The sequence below is a fragment of the Rhinoraja longicauda genome, chromosome 35 (assembly GCF_053455715.1).
Source record: "Rhinoraja longicauda isolate Sanriku21f chromosome 35, sRhiLon1.1, whole genome shotgun sequence".
Classification (NCBI taxonomy): Eukaryota; Metazoa; Chordata; class Chondrichthyes; order Rajiformes; family Arhynchobatidae; genus Rhinoraja; species Rhinoraja longicauda.
This window is the reverse complement of record NC_135987.1, coordinates 21,117,386-21,139,302: the sequence shown is the minus strand read 5'-3', so window position 1 is coordinate 21,139,302 and position 21,917 is coordinate 21,117,386. Positions and strand designations below refer to the sequence as shown.

At 50.7% G+C, this 21,917-nt stretch overlaps 1 protein-coding gene across 1 annotated transcript in view; it reads left to right on the top strand.

The window, feature by feature from the left end:
- The window catches only part of zswim8 (zinc finger, SWIM-type containing 8), a 95,066-nt gene that overhangs the window by 57,592 nt on the left and 15,557 nt on the right, over positions 1 to 21,917 (top strand). Inside the window, exons 10-18 of the mRNA XM_078428356.1 lie at positions 352 to 527; positions 1,879 to 2,872; positions 6,875 to 7,006; positions 8,687 to 8,866; positions 12,645 to 12,828; positions 13,111 to 13,209; positions 15,360 to 15,484; positions 19,854 to 20,094; positions 21,173 to 21,325. Coding sequence (XP_078284482.1) covers positions 352 to 527; positions 1,879 to 2,872; positions 6,875 to 7,006; positions 8,687 to 8,866; positions 12,645 to 12,828; positions 13,111 to 13,209; positions 15,360 to 15,484; positions 19,854 to 20,094; positions 21,173 to 21,325 — 2,284 coding nt within the window. The remainder of the gene's footprint in view (positions 1 to 351; positions 528 to 1,878; positions 2,873 to 6,874; positions 7,007 to 8,686; positions 8,867 to 12,644; positions 12,829 to 13,110; positions 13,210 to 15,359; positions 15,485 to 19,853; positions 20,095 to 21,172; positions 21,326 to 21,917) is intronic.

The following is a 21,917-nucleotide window of genomic DNA, read 5'->3' as shown; positions in this document are numbered from 1 at the left end:
GTGAAATGCTTTTGTTGCGTGCTAACCAGTCAGTGGAAATACTGAGGAAGGGTCTCGACCCGAAATGTCACCCATTCCTTCTCTCCAGGAATGTCCCGCTGAGTTGCTCCAGCATTTTGTGTCTACCTTCGGTGGAAAGACTACACATGTTTACAATCGAACTGTCCACAGTATACAGATACAGGAGAATTGAATTGAATTGAATAAAGTTTATTAGCCAAGTATGTACGCATACAAGGAATGTGCCTTGGTGATTTGTTCGCAAGTAACAACACGACATACAGTAAACAATTAAGGATGAAACATTCTAATTTAAATAAAGAGAATGACGTGGGATTGTTCTCCCCACAGATCATCGGGTGGTGGTACAGCGTGCGGACATCAGCATCGCACAGCAGTGCCAGCGGGCACACGGGGCGCAGTAATGGGCAGACAGAGGTGGCAGCGCACGCCTGTGCCAGCATGTGTGATGAGATGGTGGTGCTGTGGAGGTTGGCCGTGCTGGATCCCACCATCAGCCCCCAGAGGTAAACCCTTCACCTCTCACAGCCGCCGGCTGATGGCCGTGACCAGTGGCGTGCCGCAGCGACCGGCGCTGTTCGTCACCCACGTCAACGGCTTGGATGTAAATGCGCAAGGCCGGGTTAATAATAATAATAATAATGCATTACATTTATATAGCGCTTTTCATATACTCAAAGACGCTTTACAGAGATTTTGAGAACATAGGGAAATGAATAAATAGATAAATAAGTAAATAAATAAATGAACAGAGAAAGGAGGCAGAAGGTGAGGTGACCTTCAGTGGTTGAAGGCAGTACTGAACAGGTGAGACTTCAGCGATGTTTTGAATGTGGTGAGTGTGGAGGAGTCTCTAACGGTTTGGGGTAGTGAGTTCCATAGGGTGGGAGCAGCGATGGAGAAAGCCCTGTCCCCCCAGGATCTGAGTTTGGTCCGGATGTGGGGGGATAGGAGATTGGCAGCGGCAGAGCGGAGGGTGCAGGTGGGAGTGTGCCTGTGGAGGAGGTCAGTCAGGTAGGATGGGGCCAGGTTATGGAGGGCTTTGTAGGTTATGAGGAGGATTTTGTACTGGATTCTCTGGGGGATGGGGAGCCAGTGGAGTTTGTAAAGGACGGGGGTGATATGGTCACGGATCGAGGTGTGTGTGAGTAGACGGGCAGCGGAGTTTTGAATGTATTGAAGTTTATGTATTGGGTTAGCAAGTTTGCAGATGACACTGCAGTAGGTGGTCTTGTAGATGGTGAAGATTGTTGTCAAAAATTGCCGCAGGATCTTGATCGGTCGGCCAGGTGGGCCGAGGAATCGTTGATGGGATTTTACAGAGAGGTGTGAGGTGTGGCAGAATGGAAGTCAGCAGGGCAGGACCTTCACTGTAAATGGCAGGGCCCTGGGGAGTGTTGTGGAGCAGAGGGATCTAGGAGCGCAGGTTCGTAGTTCCCTGAAAGTGGTGTCGCAGGCAAACAGGGAGTGTTGTGGAGCAGAGGGATCTAGGAGCACAAGTACATAGTTCCCTGAAAGAGGTATTGCAGATAGACAGGGAGTGTTGTTGAGCAGAGGGATCTAGGAGCGCAGGTACACAGTTCCAGGTAGACAGGGAGTGTTGTAGAGCAGAGGGATCTAGGAGCGCAGGTACACAGTTCACTGAAAGTTTGGTCACGGGCAGATAGGGAGTTATAGATGACTTTTGCAGGTTTTCTTGGAGCTTATAAGGTTGCAGGTGAATGAAGATCAGAGGGATGTAGGCGTTCTAGTGCATGAACCACAGAAGGTTGGCAAGCACAAGCTTGGTGGGCTGAAGGGCCTGTGTCTCTAAACTAACCGTTGTGACTGTGTCGCCGACTGCTTGCTGTGTTACAGGAGGAAGGAGCTGTGTGCACAACTGCGGCAGTGGCACCTGAAGGTGATCGAGATTGTGAAGAGAGGCCAGCATCGTAAATCACTGGACAAGCTGTTCCAGGGCTTCAAGCCGGCGGTGGAGGCTTGCTACTTCAGCTGGGAGGATGCATTCCCCATCGCGGGCATCACCTACAACAGTGCGGAGAAGAAGACGTCCTTCTGCTGGGCCAAGGCCTTGCAGCACAAGGGGGGCAGGCGGGGCGGTGAGGCGCAGGAGGGGGGCGGGGAGGCCGGGCCGCCCAAAGCTCAGGGGGCAGAGGTGGCGGGGGGCAAGGGAGAGCTGGCGGACAAGAGCAAGAGCCCGCACGAGATGGCCGTGCGGCCGAAGGACAGTGGGGCCAAGAGGAAGGGGGGCTCGGACCCCTCGCGTGGAGGGGGAGGGGGAGGGGGCCCGGGCAGGCCGGTGGCGGACGCCGACAAGCCCGTCTACAAGCTGGGCGCCAACAAGTGCAAACTACCTCAGGCCAAGTTCCCCGCCAGCAAGCATTCAGGCAAGAGGCGGACCAGCAGCGAGGACAGCTCGCTGGAGCCAGACCTGGCCGAGCTAGGCCTGGACGATGGCAACCTGGCCCTGGGTGCTGAGGCCTGCAACACCTTCGACTTCCACCACCCGCCCAACAGCTACAAGGACCTGTACCCCGACGAGACCGAGGGCTTCTTCCCAGACAGCTACGAGCAGGACAGCGGCAGCGGGCCCACCAAGAGGCCGGGCAGCAAGCAGGCGGACGTGCCCAGCAACGGGGAACCAGGGACCCTGCCCCAGGCCGACTCCTTGCCCAAACACCTGGACACAGAGGCTGCAGATGGGCCTGCTGCCGGCGAGGATGACTACCAGGTCTATTACCTCAACCCCCAGGAAGTGGCCAAAGAGGATGACAAGCCAGAGGAGAGCAATGAAGAGGAGCAAGACATCTTCGCGGGATTGAAGCCCCTGGAACAGGAGAATCGCATGGAGGTAGTTCACCTTTACTCTTCAGTAAGCGTTGCTTGCCTCTGATGAACTGATTGCACTAAACGTTATTCCCCCATCATGTATCTGGACACCACCCTTCCCAACCTTTCCGGATTTGGCCGAAGGTTTCCGCTTTCTTATTTCGTTTCCGCCATTTCGATTTCGCCTCACATTTCTCCGTGAAGCGAGTCAGTGATTGCAATTTGTCGATTCAGTCGTTAGGGGTTCCACGAGAAATCCCCGCGCGCCCTGGAAGTCTCCCCGAAAATGTGGCACCCAGGCTGGGCAAGGTAGCCAACCTCCACCTCATCGGGACTTCCACGGCCGGTCGCTGGGTTGAATTTGCAACCTGCGGCTGGGGCTCTGGAACTCCAGCCCAGCTAGAGCCAGCAAATCTATCCTCATCGCCCAGCGACTTCCGTGGCCTGCTGGATAAACCAGCAAAGGTCTGGAACTCCAGCCCAGCTGGAGCCAGTACATCTATCCCCATCGCCCAGCGACTTCCGTGGCCTGCTGGATAAACCAGCAAAGCTCTGGAACCAAGAGTACCAGAAAATCAGTGGTGGAACTGTAATGAGTAAATATTACATTTAAGTGCAAGATTATATAACTATATTAATGAATTAAAACGGGGTTAAAATATAGAACAGCAGAAAAGCCAATTACCAACTTTTTGGGCTGATTATCAATTAATGTGCGAATTTACTTCAACAAGTACATCCGTATGCTTAGTCCAGTCTTATATCAACTCTTTATAGACAATAGGTGCAGGAGTAGGCCATTCGGCCCTTCGAGCCAGCACCACCATTCAATGTGATCATGGCTGATCATTCTCAATCAGTACCCCGTTCCTGCCTTCTCCCCATACCCCCTGACTCCGCTATCCTTAAGAGCTCTATCTAGCTCTCTCTTGAATGCATTCAGAGAATTGGCCTCCACTGCCTTCTGAGGCAGAGAATTCATAACTTAGTCATACATTTTATGACCATTGTCCTTTTATTCAATACCAAGAGAATTGGGATGTGTACGGTAAAAGCAAAATAGAAAAACCAAAACAATTTTATCTTTGTGTTGTAAAAAGTATTTCTGTTCTGTAACCTTTCTATAAATAACAGAGTATACTCACGATAGGCCTGACATTGTACATGTAGTCCAAGAACTACAGAATGTTGGAAATAATAGTTGTTTTTCACAAATGAATGTAGCGCAATGCGAATGCGCATTTGGCGTGCATAAGTTTTTTGCTGAAAAGTTGCATTACATGTCATATTATGAATTTTGATGTAAATTTCTGAATTTTGCACTTCAAAATTATGAATTTGTAAAATCAAATGTTGGGAGGTCTGTATACACTGTAAATGGCTCGATTGTAATCATGTGTTACGTTTCCGCTGACTGGTTAGTACACAACAGGCTTCTCACTGTACAGTGATTAGTGTGGGAAGGAACTGCAGATGCTGGTTTAGATCGAAGGTAGACACAAAATGCTGGAGTAACTCAGCGGGACAGGCAGCATCTCTGGAGAGAAGGAATGGGTGACAGTCTAACATTACGAACATAGACATTACAAGTTCAATTTCTAACACAGCAACAGTAAAGTGCCCTCAAATTTTTCTAAAGTGTTAAATTAAACGATTCAACAGATTCCATAAAAGATTGAACATTTTTGCGTAGAATTTACAGAACAGCATCAGACCCTTCGGCCCACTATGTCTGTGCTGAACATGATGTCAGGGCAAACATCTGCCTGCATGTGATCCACACCCCTCTATTCCTTGCGTCTCTGTGCACCTATCCAAAAGTCTCTTAAATGCCACTATAATATGTGGTGTTTAGGGAGAGACATCTTCACCCAGAGAGTTGTGAATCTGTGGAATTCTCTGCCACAGAAAGCAGTGCGGGTCGATTCACTGGATGTTTTCAAGAGAGAGTTAGATTTAGCTCTTAGGGCTGACGGAATCAAGGGATATGGGGAGAAAGCAGGAACAGGGTACTGATTTTGCATGATTAGCCATGATCATATTGAATGGCGGTGCTTGCTCGAAGGGCCGAACGGTCTACTGGGCGGCACGGTGGCGCAGCGGTAGAGTTGCTGCCTTACAGCGAATGCAGCGCTGGAGACTCAGGTTTGATCCTGACTACGGGTGCTGTCTGTACGGAGTTTGTACGTTCTCCCCGTGACCTGCGTGGGTTTTCTCCGAGATCTTCGGATTCCTCCCACAATCCTAAGACGTACTGGTTTGTTGGCTAATTGGTACAATTGTAAATTATCCCTGGTGTGTGTAGGATAGCGTTAGTGTGCGGGGATCTCTGGTCGGCTAGGACCCGGTGGGCCGATGGGCCTGCTTCCGCGCTATTTCCTCCCACACTCCAAAGACGTACAGGTTTGTAGGTTAATTGGCTGGGCCAATGTAAAAATTGTCCCTAGTGGGGGTAGGATAGTGTTAATGTGCGGGGATCGCTGGGCGGCACGGACCCGGTGGGCCGAAGGGCCTGTTTCTGCGCTGTATCTCCAAATCTAAAAATCTAAAAAAAATCTTAAAATTTACTCCTGCACCTATTTTCTATGTTTCTGTGTATGTGCCGCAAGAAACCGGGTTCACCACCGCCCCGATACCAACTTGCCACCCTCTGTGTGAAAAAGAAACTTCTTTGTGTTATCTCATTTAAACTCCGCCCCTCTCACCTTAATGCTAAGCTCTCTGGTATTTGATACTCCTACCCTGGCGAAAAAAGGTTCTGACTGTCTACCCTATCTATGTCCCTCAGAATTTTATATAAATCTATCAGGTCTCTCACAACCTCTGCCATTCCACGGACCACAATCCACATCTGTCCGACCTGTCCTTGTGTCCTAACACCTCGTGATCCAGCCATCGTCTGTAAACCGCCAGTGTGCCAGTGTGCCAGTGTGCCGCGCTTATTATTTAATTTAAATCCCCAGTGGCTGTGGTGGAATTTGAACTTGTCCCATCCATTAGTGCACCTTGCAACTGTCCAAGTGTTAGTGCTACTTCATGTATGGGAAGGAACTGCAGATGCTGGATTAACCCAAAGACAGACACAAAGTGCTGGAGTAACTCAGCGGGCCAGGCAGCATCTCTGGAGAGAAGGAATGGGTGACGTTTCGGGTCGAGACCCTTCTTCAGACTGATGTCCACTTAATGTTGCATCGGTCTAGATACTTGCAATCTGATCTCCAGAGCAGGGCTTGTGCCCACAACCCCCGGCATGGAGGTTTGTCTGGTGTGTGGCAAGTTCCTTGAATGTACTCACTGGTCGGCATACAGACGCAGTGGTAGAGTTGCTGCCTGACTACGGGTGCTGTCTGTGCAGAGTTTGTACGTTCTCCCCGTGACCTGCGTGGGTTATCACAAGTTATGGGAGTAGGTTAAGGCCATTCGGCCCATCGAGTCTACTCCGCCATTCAATCATGGCTGACGGCTGCCTCCTAACCCCATTTTCCTTTCTTCTCCCAATAACACTTGACACCCGCTCTAATCAAGAATTTGTCTATCTCTTTCTTAAAAATATCCACTGATCCAGCCCTCTGTGGCAAAGAATCCCACAGATTCACCACCCTCTGACGAAAGAAGTTCCTCCTCGCCTCCTTTCTAAAAGAGTGCCCTTTAATTCTGAGGCTGTGCCCTCTGGTCCTAGACTCTCCCACCAATGGAAACATCCTCTCCACATCCACTCTATCTAAACTGCTCCAGTTTTCTCCGACATTCCAAAGATGTACAGGTTTGTCGGTGAATTAGCTTTGCTAAAATTGTAAAATTATCCCGTGTGTGTAGGATAGTGTTAGTGTACGTGGTGATCGCTGGTCGGCACGGACTCGGTGGGCCGAAGGGCCTGTTTCCAGGCTATGTCTCTCAAACTCTGAAGTCTACATGTTGGTGGAGGATAGGAGGGAGAACATTGCTTTTGTTGCTGTGATCACAGCCTGTGTTGTGTGTAAGTTCCAGACCAGTCGCCGGTGTAACGTGACTGTCTCCCCTCCAGGTCCTGTTCGCCTGTGCCGAGGCTCTCTACGCCCACGGCTACAACAACGAAGCTTGCCGACTGGCCATTGACCTGGCCAGAGACCTCTTGGCCAACCCTCCCGATCTGAAGGTGGAACAGCCACAAACTAAGGTGAGAAAATACAGCCACTGTCAAGTGATTCTCACGGTGGTACAGTTGCTTAGACTTGCCCGACAGCACCGGAGATCCGGGTTCGATCCCGACTACGGGTGCTATCTGTACGGAGTTTGTACGATCCCCCCGTGACCTGTGTGGGTTTTCTCCGAGATCTTCGGTTTCCTCCCACACTCCTAAGGCGGACTGGTTTGTTGGCTAATTGGCTTGGTACAATTGTAAATGATCCCTAGTGTGTGTAGGATAGTGTTAGTGTGCGGGGATCTCTGGTCGGCATGGACTCGGTGGGCCGAAGGGCCTGTTTCCGCGCTGTATCCCTAAACTAAACTAAAAATGGTCTATTTTTCTAGTATTCTGTTTCATCACCAACTTATAGAAGATTTTACGTGCTGAGTTTTGAACAGCCATGCTTAAGGAGAATGCATTGGATTTGCATTGAGGGAGTAGCTTATTGAGGTTTTTTGAAGGAGTGATGAGAAAGGTTGTGGGCAGATCTGTAGACGTTGTCTATATGGATCTCGGCAAGACATTGGCTCGGCTACTCTCCAACACTCTCCAATACTCTCCAATGCAGACACCGTACAGATGAACCCTCGGCACCCTCTCCAAAACATGGGGCCTGTTGGTCGGTGCAAGCCATGGGGCCTGTTGGTCAGTGCAAGCCATGGAGCCTGTTGGTCAGCGTAGGCCATGGGGCCTATTGGTCGGTGCAAGCCATGGGGCCTGTTGGTCAGCGTAGGCCATGGGGCCTATTGGTCGGTGCAAGCCATGGGGCCTGTTGTTCGGCGTAGGCCATGAGGCCTGTTGGTCAGCACAGGCCATGGGGCCTGTTGGTCAGCGTAAGCCATGGGGCCTGTTGGTCGGCGTAGGCCATGGGGCCTGTTGGTCAGCATAGGCCTTGGGGCCTGTTGGTCGGCGTAGGCCATGGGGCCTGTTGGTCGGCGTAGGCCATGGGGCCTGTTGGTCGGCGTAGGCCATGGGGCCTGTTGGTCGGCGTAGGCCATGGGGCCTGTTGGTCGGCGTAGGTCATGGGGCCTGTTGGTCGGCGTAGGCCATGGGGCCTGTTGGTCGGCGTAGGCCATGGGGCCTGTTGGTCGGCGTAGGCCATGGGGCCTGTTGGTCGGCGTAGGCCATGGGGCCTGTTGGTCGGCGTAGGCCATGGGGCCTGTTGGTCGGCTTAGGCCATGGGGCCTGTTGGTCAGCGTAGGCCATGAGGCCTGTTGGTCGGCGTAGGCCATGGGACCTGTTGGTCAGCGTAGGCCATGGGGCCTGTTGGTCGGCGTAGGCCATGGGGCCTGTTGGTCAGCGTAGGCCATGGGGCCTGTTGTTCGGCGTAGGCCATGAGGCCTGTTGGTCCGCGTAGGCCATGGGGCCTGTTTCCACGCTATATGGCTCTACATGACTATAATACTCCATCAGACTACATGACTCTATGTGACTTAACTGGCTCTGTGTGTCTCCGTCTGTATTCCAATGGGCTTTATCTGTACCAAAGATAGACACAGAGTGCTGTAGTAACTCAGCAGGTCAGGCAGCACCTCTGCTGAAGAAGGATTGGTGGGGGGGGGAGGGGGGAGGCACTGGAGGCGTGAAAAGCCAGGCTTTATCAACACTATGCCTGGTGTGGAATTTAATTGAGAAATTCTGAATTGTAACCAATGTTGGTTTGTCTTTCAGGGCAAAAAGAACAAGGTTTCTACTCACAAACAGACGCTGATTGCAACCAATACTCTGGCTAAGGCAGCCTTCCTGTTAGTGGTCCTGAGTGAGAGGCTGGAGCTACATAATCTGGCGTACTGCATCGGCATGTTCTCTCTGGAACTGCAGAGGCCACCAGCATCCACTAAAGCCCTGGAGGTAAGCAAGGGTCAGAGGCCCAGCATTGCCATGAGCCTTTGTTCAACCTATATCCACCTGTTACCTGCCAGGCTTTGTCCTGCCCCTTCCTCTCTTCTCGCTTTCTCTCTCCCCTCCTCACCTCACCCCACCACACCATCAGCCTTAAGAAGTGTCCCGACCCAAAACGGCACCTCTCCAGAGATAGGCACAAAAAGCTGGAGTAACTCAGCGGGTCAGGCAGCATCTCTGGAGAACATGGATAGGTGACGTTTCACAGAGTGCTGGAGTAACTCAGCGGGTCAGGCAGCATCTCTGGAGAACATGGATAGGTGACGTTTCACAGAGTGCTGGAGTAACTCAGCGGGACGGGCAGCATCTCTGGAGAGAAGGAATGGGTGACGTTTCGGGTCCAGACCCTTCAAAATCGGAAGTGTCAGTATTACAGTATAGCAAAGGGGATTACAGAGGCATGAGGCAGGAGCTGGCCAAAATTGACTGGAAGGAGGCCCTAGCAGGGAAGACGGTAGAACAGCAATGGCAGGTATTCCTGGAATAATGCAGAGGTTGCAGGATCAATTTATCCCAAAGAGGCGGAAAGACTCTAAGGGGAGTAAGAGACACCTGTGGCTGACGAGGGAAGTCAAGGACAGCATAAAAATTAAGGAGAGGAAGTATAACATAGCAAAGAAGAGTGGGAAGACAGAGGATTGGGACTCTTTTAAAGAGCAACAAAAGTTAACTAAAAAGGCAATACGGGGAGAAAAGATGAGGTACGAGGGTAAACTAGCCAATAATATAAAGGAGGATAGCAAAAGTTTTTTTAGGTACGTGAAGAGGAAAAAAATAGTCAAGGCAAATGTGGGTCCCTTGAAGACAGAAGCAGGGGAATTTATTATGGGGAACAAAGAAATGGCAGACGAGTTAAACCGTTACTTTGGATCTGTCTTTACTGAGGAAGATACACACAATCTCCCAAATGTTCTAGGGGCCGGAGAACCTAGGGTGATGGAGGAACTGAAGGAAATCCAAATTAGGCAGGAAATGGTTTTGGGTAGACTGATGGGACTGAAGGCTGATAAATCCCCAGGGCCTGATGGTCTGCATCCCAGGGTACTTGAGGAGGTGGCTCTAGAAATAGTGGAAGCATTGGAGATCATTTTTCAATGTTCTATAGATTCAGGATCAGTTCCTGTGGATTGGAGGATAGCAAATGTTATCCCACTTTTTAAGAAAGGAGGGAGAGAGAAAACGGGTAATTATAGACCAGTTAGTCTGACATCAGTGGTGGGGAAGATGCTGGAGTCAATTATAAAAGACGAAATTGCTGAGCATTTGGATAGCAGTAACAGGATCATTCCGAGTCAGCATGGATTTACGAAGGGGAAATCATGCTTGACAAATCTACTGGAATTTTTTGAGGATGTAACTAGGAAAATTGACAGGGGAGAGTCGGTGGATGTGGTGTACCTCGACTTTCAGAAAGCCTTCGACAAGGCCCCACATAGGAGATTAGTGGGCAAAATTAGAGCACATGGTATTGGGGGTAGGGTACTGACATGGATAGAAAATTGGTTGACAGACAGAAAACAAAGAGTGGGGATAAATGGGTCCCTTTCGGAATGGCAGGCAGTGACCAGTGGGGTACCGCAAGGTTCGGTGCTGGGACCCCAGCTAGTTACGATATACATTAATGACTTAGATGAAGGGATTAAAAGTACCATTAGCAAATTTGCAGATGATACTAAGCTGGGGGGTAGTGTGAATTGTGAGGAAGATGCAATGAGGCTGCAGGGTGACTTGGACAGGTTGTGTGAGTGGGCGGATACATGGCAGATGCAGTTTAATGTAGATAAGTGTGAGGTTATTCACTTTGGAAGTAAGAATAGAAAGGCAGATTATTATCTGAATGGTGTCAAGTTAGGAAGAGGGGGAGTTCAACGAGATCTGGGTGTCCTAGTGCATCAGTCACTGAAAGGAAGCATGCAGGTACAGCAGGCAGTGAAGAAAGCCAATGGAATGTTGGCCTTCATAACAAGAGGAGTTGAGTATAGGAGCAAAGAGGTCCTTCTACAGTTGTACCGGGCCCTGGTAAGACCGCACCTGGAGTACTGTGTGCAGTTTTGGTCTCCAAATTTGAGGAAGGATATTCTTGCTATTGAGGGCGTGCAGCGTAGGTTCACTAGGTTAATTCCCGGAATGGCGGGACTGTCGTATGTTGAAAGGCTGGAGCAATTAGGCTTGTATACACTGGAATTTAGAAGGATGAGGGGGGATCTTATTGAAACATATAAGATAATTAGGGGATTGGCCACATTAGAGGCAGGAAACAGGTTCCCAATGTTGGGGGAGTCCAGAACAAGGGGCCACAGTTTAAGAATAAGGGGTAGGCCATTTAGAACGGAGATGAGGAAGAACTTTTTCAGTCAGAGAGTGGTGAAGGTGTGGAATTCTCTGCCTCAGAAGGCAGTGGAGGCCAGTTCGTTGGATGCTTTCAAGAGAGAGCTGGATAGAGCTCTTAAGGATAGCGGAGTGAGGGGGTATGGGGAGAAGGCAGGAACGGGGTACTGATTGAGAGTGATCAGCCATGATCGCATTGAATGGCGGTGCTGGCCCGAAGGGCTGAATGGCCTACTCCTGCACCTATTGTCTATTGTCTAATGTCTATTGTCTATTGACATTCTCCGGAGATTCTGCACTTTGTGTGTTTTCTAGTGTTTAGACATTATTTTGCTTCAGGTCTTCATGACATACCAATTAATTGAAAAATTCAGCATGGAAACAGGCCCTTCGGCCCATCGAGTCCACGCCGACCATCGATCACCTGTTCACACTAGTCCCATGTTATTCCACTTTATCATCCACTCTCCACACACGGGGGGCAATTTGCAGAGGCTAATTAACCTACAAAACTGCACGCCTTTGGGATGCGGGAGGAAACCAGGGTACCCAGAGGAAACCCACGCGGTCACAGGGAGAACATGAAAACTCCAGTGAAGTTAAGACATTTCTTGTTGCGTGCTATTCAGACAGCGATAGGACTAATACATGATCACAATCAAGTTGCCTACAGTGTACAGATGCAGGATTAAGGGTATACTGTTTAGTACAAGATAACATCCAGCAGAATCCGATTAAAGATAGTCCGATGATCTCCAATTTGGTAGTTGGGAGGTCAGGATGGTTCAGTTGCCTGACAACAGCCGGGAAGAAACTCTCCCTCAATCTTCTGTACCTTCTCCTATTGCCTGGTGGGGGAGGGGAGGAGCAGAATAAGGCCCATCAAGTCTACTCCGACATTCAATCATGGCTGATCTATCTTTCCCTGTCCACCCTATTCTCCTGCCTCCTCCCCGTAACCCCAGACTCTTGCACTAATCAAGAATCTGCCAATGTCCACCATAAAAATATCCATTGACTTAGCCTCCACAGAGAGGAGAGAGGTGTGATGTGATAGTAAATGTCCTCATTATATTGAAGGTCGACACAAAGTGCTGGAGTAACTCAGCGGGTCGGGCAGCATCTCTGGAGAGAAGGAATGGGTGACGTTTCGGGTCGAGACCCTTGGTACGTCACCCATTCTTTCTCTCCAGAGATGCTGCCCGACCCGCTGAGTTACTCTAGCACTCTGTGAAACGTCACCTATCCATGTTCTCCACAGATGCTGCCTGACCCACTGAGTTACTCCAGCACTCTGTGAAACGTCACCTATCCATGTTCTCCAGAGATGCTGCCTGACCCGCTGAGTTACTCCAGCACTCTGTGTCCGTCCTCATTACATTGTTCCCCTGGCTTCCAGGTGAAACTTGCTTACCAGGAGTCGGAGATCGTGGCGCTGTTGAAGAAGATCCCTCTGGGGATCGTTGAGATGAACACGATCCGTGAGCGGGCGGAGCAGCTGCGGGAAGGGAACCTGTGTGACTACAGGCCCGTGCTGCCCCTCATGCTGGCCAGCTTCATCTTCGACGTCCTGTGTACGCCAGGTAACCATGCACCTCCTGGTGACTCTGTGTGTGGGTGACCCACCCTGTGCGTGTGTGTGACCCTGTGTGTGTGTGACCCCATGTGTGTGTGTGACCCCTTGTGTGTGTGTGACCCCTTGTGTGTGTGTGACCCCGTGTGTGTGTGTGTGACCCCGTGTGTGTGTGTGACCCCGTGTGTGCGTGACCCCGTGTGTGTGTGTGTGTGACCCCATGTGTGTGTGACCCCGTGTGTGCATGACCCCAAGCGTGTGTGTGTGACTGACCTCTGCCCCTCTCTTGCAGTGGTCTCGCCGACGGGCTCGAGGCCCCCGAGCCGGAATCGCAATAACGAGATGCCTGGCGACGAGGAGCTTGGCTTCGAGGCGGCTGTGGCAGCTCTGGGTGAGTGGAGCCCCACCCCCCACGGACAGCCCCTCCCCACGGACAGCCAGGGATCAACGTTGTAGAGTCATAGACTCACACAGCATGGAAACATGGCCCCTCAGCCCAACCTGCCCACACCGCCCAACATGTCCCATCTACACCAGTCCCACCTTCCCACACTGACCAACATGCCCCATCTACACCAGTCCCACCTGCCCACACTGACCAACATGCCCCATCTACACTAGTCCCACCTGCCCACACCGCCCAACATGTCCCATCTACACCAGTCCCACCTGCCCACACTGACCAACATGCCCCATCTACACTAGTCCCACCTGCCCACACTGACCAACATGCCCCATCTACACTAGTCCCACCTGCCCACACTGACCAACATGCCCCATCTACACTAGTCCCACCTGCCCACACTGACCAACATGCCCCATCTACACCAGTCCCACCTGCCCACACCGCCTAACATGCCCCATCTACACCAGTCCCACACCGCCCAACATGCCCCATCTACACCAGTCCCACCTGCCCACACCGCCCAACATGCCCCATCTACACCAGTCCCACACCGCCCAACATGCCCCATCTACACCAGTCCCACCTGCCCACACCGCCCAACATGCCCCATCTACACTAGTCCCACCTGCCCACACCGACCAACATGCCCCATCTACACTAGTCCCACCTGCCCACACCGACCAACATGCCCCATCTACACTAGTCCCACCTGCCCACACCGCCCAACATGCCCCATCTACACTAGTCCCACTTGCCGTTTGGCCCTTATCCCCTAAACCTATCCTGAATGAATGAATGATTGACTGAATAAATAAGAAATGAATGTTATTAACAACTATGGTAAGAATCATTTATGCGCGGCACGGTGGCACAGCTGGTCCAGTTGCTGCCTCACAGCGCCAGAGACCCGGCTTTGATCCTGAACTCGTGCTGTCTGTACGGAGTTTGTACGTTCTCTCTGTGCTTGCGTGGCCTTCCTCTGGAACTATTTTTTCTCATTTATTATTTTATTTCCAGAGCACTATGTTTACATAGTGTGTTCTGCTGCTACAAGTAAGAGTTTCATTGTTCTATCTGGGACATATGACAATAAAACACTTTGTCTGCACGGTGGCGCGGCGGTAGAGTTGCTGCTTTGCAGCGCCAGAGACCCCCGGTTCGATCCCGACTGCGGGCGCTGTCTGTATGGAGTTTGTACGTTCTCCCCCTGACCTGCGTGGGTTTTCTCAGAGATCTTCGGTTTCTTCCCACACTCCAAAGACGTGCAGGTTTGTAGGTTAATTGGCTTGGTGTAAGTGTTAATTGTCCCTAGTGTGTGTAGGATAGTGTCAATGTGCGGGGATCGGTGCGGAATCGGTGGGTCGAAGGATCTGTTTCCGCACTGTATCTCTAAACTAAACTCTTGACAATTGACAATAGACAATAGGTGCAGGAGGAGGGCATTCGGCCCTTCGAGCCAGCACCGCCATTCAATGTGATCATGGCTGATCATTCTCAATCAGTACCCCGTTCCTGCCTTCTCCCCATACCCCCTAACTCCGCTATCCTTAAGAGCTCTATCTAGCTCTCTCTTGAATGCATTCAGAGATTTGGCCTCCACTGCCTTCTGAGGCAGAGAATTCCACAGATTTACAACTCTGAGTGAAAAAGTTTTTCCTCATCTCCGTTCTAAATGGCCTACTCCTTATTCTTAAACTGTGGCCCCTTGTTCTGGACTCCCCCAAAATTGGTAACATGTTTCCTGCCTCTAACGTGTCCAACCCCTTAATAATCTTATACGTTTCGATAAGATCCCCTCTCATCCTTCTAAATTCCAGTGTATATAAGCCTAGTCACTCCAGTCTTTCAATGTATGATAGTCCCGCCATTCCGGGAATTAACCTGGTAAAGATGTGCGTGTTTGTGGGTTAATTGGCCTCTGTAGATCGTCCCTGATGTGCAGGGGGTGGATGAGAAAGTGGGATAACATGGAACTAGTGTGAACGGGAGATCGATGGACGGTGGGCCAATGGGCGTGTTTCCATGCTGCATCTCTACATTAAGTTCCCAGCTCTCTGCTTGTGGTAGCTTTCAGAAGCCAAGTTTGTTTGTGATAAAACCCGCTCCACCTCCACTTGTCCATTGCTGTTCCTCAGGCATGAAGACCACAGTGAGCGAGGCAGAACACCCCTTGTTATGTGAAGGAACCCGCAGAGAGAAAGGGGACCTTGCACTTGCCCTGATGATCACGTACAAGGATGACCAAGCCAAGCTGAAAAAGGTAAGTACCGTGGTCGTAAGATCATAAGATTATGAGTGATAGGAGCAGAATTAGGCCATTCGGCCCATCAAGTCTACTCCGCCATTCAATCACGGCTGATCCATCTCTCCCTCCTAACCCCATTCTCCTGCCTTCTCCCCATAACCCCTGACACCCGCACTGATCAAGAATCTAACTATCTCTGCCTTAAACACATCCACTGACTTGGCCTCCACAGCCCTCTGTGGCAAAGAATCCCACAGATTCACCACCCTCTGACCACTAGTGGTGCCACTGGTTTATGTGTTGCATGTTATTCTATTTTAAAGTTTCATGTAGTTTCATTTTAAAGTTTTGTTTATTTGTGATCACATGTACCGAGGTACAGTGAAAAGCCTTTTTGTTGTGTGCTGCCCAGTCAGTGGAAAGACCACACATGATCACAATCGAGCCGTGCACAGTGTACAGATACAGGTAGTGCAAGGTAAAGTCTGTTTAAAGATAGTCCAAAAGGTCTCCAATGTCGTAAATAGTTCAGGACCGCTCTCTAGCTGTTGATGGGATGGTTCCGTTGCCTGATGTCTGGAGGTGTGCGTTTTCACACTTCTAGCGTTGATGTGGCATCTTGGTCGGCATGGACCAGTTGGGCTGAAGGGCCTGTTTCTGCGATATTTGACCCTACGATTTCATACACGCTGGTAATCGTAGAATATTCTGACATTGATGCAAAAGAAATCTCCAAACGTGTTTCTTTTTTTAATTAAATGCAGTCAGACCCTCAATGAACGAAAGAATTCTTTCCTGACCTCTTTTCCAAGCATTTATTCACAAAATGCTGGAGTAACTCAGCAGGTCAGGCAGCATCTCAGGAGAGAAGGAATGGGTGATGTTTCGGGTCGAGACCCTTCATGTCACTGTACTGATGCCAAGTTGTTGCTCCACTAGTTCGTGGCCTTATGTCGGGTTGCCAACTTCCTCACTCCCAAATACGGGACGAAGGGTGGCGTCACCGCCCCGCGCCCCACGTGACCTCACCCAGCCAGCGGCCACATGGTCCCTGCCCGGGCGGCTGCCATTGGTGGAGCGGGAGCGCGTGGCCGCTGGCTGGGTGAGGTCACGTGGGGCGCGGGGCGGTGACGCCACCCTTTGTCCCATATTTGGGAGTGAGGAAGTTGGCAACCCTATTAATACGGGACAAGGGCGGTCCCGTACGGGACAAACTAATCTAGGCCAAAATGCGGGATGTCCCGGCTAATACGGGACAGTTGGCAACTGTATTGCTTTGCCCTGCTGGCTGCAGTGTGAGCTATGCTTTGTGCACTTTGTTTCAGGAGATGGCTTTTCTCCAAATATCCAGAGTGCAATATTTCAAACAGATTCTAATTTGCAGTTGACAAATGGATAATCAAAGAGTTAGGATAATTGGTGCAAGTGAAAGTTGGCAGAGAAGGCAAAGAGAATTGTCTTCACTCACTCTTGGAACTGACTGCCTGAAAGGGGAGGTGGGGTTTTCCAAAGAGAGTTGCGATCAGGATTTAGAGTCGTGGTAAAACGCACACGTCCAGATTCAGGGACGGTTTCTTCCCAGCTGTTGTCAGGCAACTGAACCACCCTCTCACCAACTAGAGAGTGGTCCTGAAGCTCTCATTGGAGACCCTCGGACTATCTTTGATCGGACTGTACTGGCCTTATCTAGAACTAAACCTTATTCACGTCATTCCCTTTATCACGTATCTACACTGTGAATGGCTCGATTATAATCATGTGTTGTCTTTCAGCTGACTGGTTAGCACGCAACAAAAGCTTTTCACTGTACCTTTGGTACACGTGACAATAAACTGAACTAAACCAAACCAGAGTTATACAGCACGGAAACGAGCCCTTCAGCCCAACTCATCCCGCCCAACTTGACCTCGTGCCCATAGAAAAGAGAGACCTAGGACTACATTTCGAAGGTATTTATTTCACAAAATGCTGGAGTAACTCAACAGGTCAGGCAGCATCTCAGGAGAGAAGGAATGGGTGACGTTTCGGGTCGAGACCCTTCTTCAGACTGATGTCGGGGGAGCGGGACAAAGGAAGGATATAGATGGAGACAGGAAGATAGAGGGAGATTTGGGAAGGAGGAGGGGAAGAGAGGGACAGAGGAACTATCTAAAGTTGGAGAAGTCAATGTTCATACCACTGGGCTGCAAGCTGCCCAGGCGAAATATGAGGTGCTGTTCCTCCAATTTCCGGTGGGCCTCACTATGGACACAAAATGCTGGAGTAACTCAGCAGGTCAGGCAGCATCTCAGGAGAGAAGGACTACAAATACATGGTACCTAGGACTACAAGTACATGGCGGCACGGTAGCGCAGCGGTAGAGTTGCTGCTTTACAGCGAATGCAGCGCCGGAGACTCAGGTTCGATCCTGACTACGGGCGCTGTACTGTGAGGAGTTTGTACGTTCTCCCCGTGACCTGCGTGGGTTTTCTCCGAGATCTTCGGTTTCCTCCCACACTCCAAAGACGTACAGGTATGTAGGTTAATTGGCTGGGTAAATGTAAAAATTGTCCCTAGTGGGTGTAGGATAGTGTTAATGTGCGGGGATCGCTGGGCGGCACGGACTTGGAGGGCCGAAAAGGCCTGTTTCCGGCTGTATATATATGATATGATGATATGATAAGTACATGGTCCCCTGCAAGTAACATCACAGGTGGACAAGCTGTGATCCTTTTGAAGGGCAGTGCGGGCACAAAGACCATGTGGACTAAGCAGGATTGTGTTCCTCGTGTTGTTGAGTTCTCGTCTCTTTACAATGGTTGAGTAGAGATTTATTGGGCACATATGCATCTGCACAGTGAAATTCTTTTTGCACATATCACACATGCGGGGCGCGGTCATGTTCTGGCACCATTTACTAAGTCCTGTTGGCCTGCACGCTCGACGTACTGCAGCAGTTCCCGTGAACTGACGTCCCTCTCCTCTCCTCTCCTCTCCTCGACCGGCCATGGTTGTGTCCCAGGCCACTTCCTGTAGCCAACCTCGAAGCCGCTGGAGGTATTATTCCGGTACAATGTCTGTGGAATTAAAAAGTGGAACTTATGAAATGAAAGTTGGATTTGTACTTTGGTAACCTGTATCACAGATAGATTTTGCTCCCAGCATACAACGTGAAATTAAAGTCCAAATACTGTAAGGCTTTCTCGGGTGATCTAGATCCTGCAAGCATTGAAGTTCACAGGTGATCCCAGGAAACGTCAAAGGTCTCGTGTGGTAACTTGTACCACCACCCCATCCACCTGAACAAAACCATGCGAGCAAAACTCTCTTAATGTGCACCAACAGAGTTGGTGAATTCACAGCAGTAAATGCAGACGGTTTAGGGAAAAAAAGCCCTGCAGATGTCGGTTTAAATCGAAGGTAGACACAAAATGCTGGAGTAACTCAGCGGGTCGGGCAGTTCACTCTGGAGAGAAGGAATGGGTGACATTTCTTGGTCGAGACCCTTCTTCAGACTGATGGTTTGATGACTTTGTATGCTCTCTGAATCACTTTACCAAACCCCATCACAAAGTTTAAAAAAACATTTGGACAGGTGCATGTATAGGAGAGGTTGAGAGGGATGTGAGGTAAACGCAGGCAGGTGGGACTAGTGTAGGTGGGGACATGTGCAGGAAAAAAACTGCAGGTGCTGGTCTAAATCGAAGGTAGACACAAAATGCTGGAGTTACTCAGCGGGTCAGGCAGCATCTCTGGAGAGAAGGAATAGTGACGTTTTGGGTCAACACGGTGGCACAGCGGTAGAGTTGCTGCCTTACAGCGAATGCAGCGCCGGAGACTCAGGTTCGATCCTGACTACGGGCGCCGACTGTACGGAGTTTGTACGTTCTCCCCGTGACCTGCGTGGGTTTTCTCCGAGATCTTCGGTTTCCTCCCACACTCCAAAGACGTGCAGGTATGTAGGTTAATTGGCTGGGCAAATGTAAAAGTTGTCCCTAGTGGGTGTAGGATAGTGTTAATGTGCGGGGATCGCTGGGCGGCACGGACCCGGTGGGCCGAAGGGCCTGTTTCCGCGCTGTATCTCTAAAAGAAAATCTAAAAAAAAGATCTCGACCCAAAACGTCACCCATTCCTTCTCTCCTGAGATGCTGCCTGACCTGCTGAGTTACTCCAGCTTTTTATGATACATGTGATACCTTCTCTATAAGGCTCTATACTTCTTTATACGTCTATATGGATCTGCACGGCTGTACATGGCCCTATACAATGCTATCTGACCCTATACAACGCTATATGACTCTCACGCCCTCCAGCAGCTCACTGAAAGCCTGAGTACAGAGCAGGCCTTTCACCAGCGCGTGTGTGTGTGTGTATACTTTAACCCTCTGCAATACTCTGCCTGTAGATTCTGGACAAGCTGTTGGACCGGGAGAGCCAGACCCACAAGCCACAGTCGCTGAGCTCCTTCTACTCCTCCAGCAAGCCCGTGCCCGCCGGTCAGAAGTCCCCATCCAAGCACGGCTCCCAGACCGCCGCCAACGTCCAGCCGCTGTCCACCGCCGCGTCCACCGCCCAGACGGCCGGAGTGGCCACGCCAGCTCACGGCACCACCGCCTCAGAGAACTTTCCAGAAGGTTCAGCTCAAGGTACGTGCTCCACCCCATCCATCCGTGCCTCTACTAACATTCATGCAGTCGTTTAGTTAATTTTGTTCGGTACCTCGGTACCGAATGACAAATAAAGCTCTGTATTCTGTATTCTGTATTTATTACTGGCACGTGGAAATTCTTTTTTATTAAGAAATTTACTTTTGCATTTATTTTTAATTTATTTTTCTGCATCATTTGATTTTGTTTCTGGGAAACTTCTATGATGTACGGCAAAATGTAATTGAAATATTGTCAATTTGGACAGTGTTTCATGTTGATTTAATTCCAATTCTCAGTAAACATAGAAGATAGGTGCAGGAGTAGGCCATTCGGCCCTTCGAGCCTGCACCGCTCTCTAGAGTTAGCTCTCTAACTGTTCTTATAATATGGTGCATGTCCCTTCTAGTTTAGTGTATTATTGTCACGTGTACCGAGGTACAGTGAAAAGCTTTTGTTGCGTGCTAACCAGCCAGCGGAAAGACAATACATGATTACAATCGAGCCGTCCACAGTGTGGAGACACATGATGAATGATCAACATTTGAGGTCCAACTAAAGATAGTTCAAAGGATGTAGAGTAATAACTGCAGATGCTGGTACAAATCGAATGTATCACAAAAAGCTGGAGTAACTCAGCGGGTCAGGCAGCATCTCGGGAGAGAAGGAATGGGTGACGTTTGGGGTCGAGACCCTTCCTCAGACTGATCAATGCCAGTGTGTGATCACTGCTTCACGTAGCAGTATCTCGTGAGCAACTGAGCGTATTCTCCAAGGAGTCCCACTGTGATTAGTCCTTTACACATCTCCTTACCAGTGAAACTCTCGGGATGAAAGGCTGCTGCAGAAAGGGCTCTACAAACTTATACGTCTTTGGAATAAGTGAGCAAACCGGAGCGCCCGGAGGAAACGCACACGGGCTGAGCAAATGATAACTAAACATTGTGCCTATCCCCCGGCAGTTTGTTTTTTTTGCTCGGTGCTTTGTACCAGTTGTTTCTCTCGTCCTCCCCCGCTCCGCACAAGGTGCCCCCCTGTGTAGCGTTTGCTCATTTGTGCCCTGTGGCTTCACGTGCAGAGAATGCTCAGCGGGCCGCCACCGAGCCCCCCAGCGAGTCCGGAACCTTCCGGCAGGAGGGGAAGATCCCGAGCCGGCTGACGCTCGGCAGCAGAGGGGGCTACAACGGCCGGTGCTGGGGATCGCCGGTCAGGCAGAAGAAGAAACACACAGGTGGGTACGGGAGGCGAGCCAGTCTGACCTTGTCCCTCCCTCTGTACACTGAGTGTGAGGCACAGTGTGATACAGTGTGGAGATAGGCCCCTCAGCCCAACCTGCCCACACCGCCCAACATGGCTCACCTGCCCACACCGACCAACATGGCACACCTGCCCACACCACCCAACATGCCCCATCTACACTAGTCCCACCTGCCCACACCGACCAACATGGCCCACCTGCCCACACCACCCAACATGGCCCACCTACACTAGTCCCACCTGCCCACACCGCCCAACATGGCCCACCTACACTAGTCCCACCTGCCCACACCGACCAACATGGCCCACCTGCCCACACCGACCAACATGGCCCACCTGCCCACACCGCCCAACATGGCTCACCTGCCCACACCGCCCAACATGCCCCATCTACACTAGTCCCACCTGCCCACACCGCCCAACATGGCCCACCTGCCCACACCGCCCAACATGGCCCACCTGCCCACACCGACCAACATGGCCCACCTGCCCACACCGCCCAACATGGCTCACCTGCCCACACCGCCCAACATGCCCCATCTACACTAGTCCCACCTGCCCACACC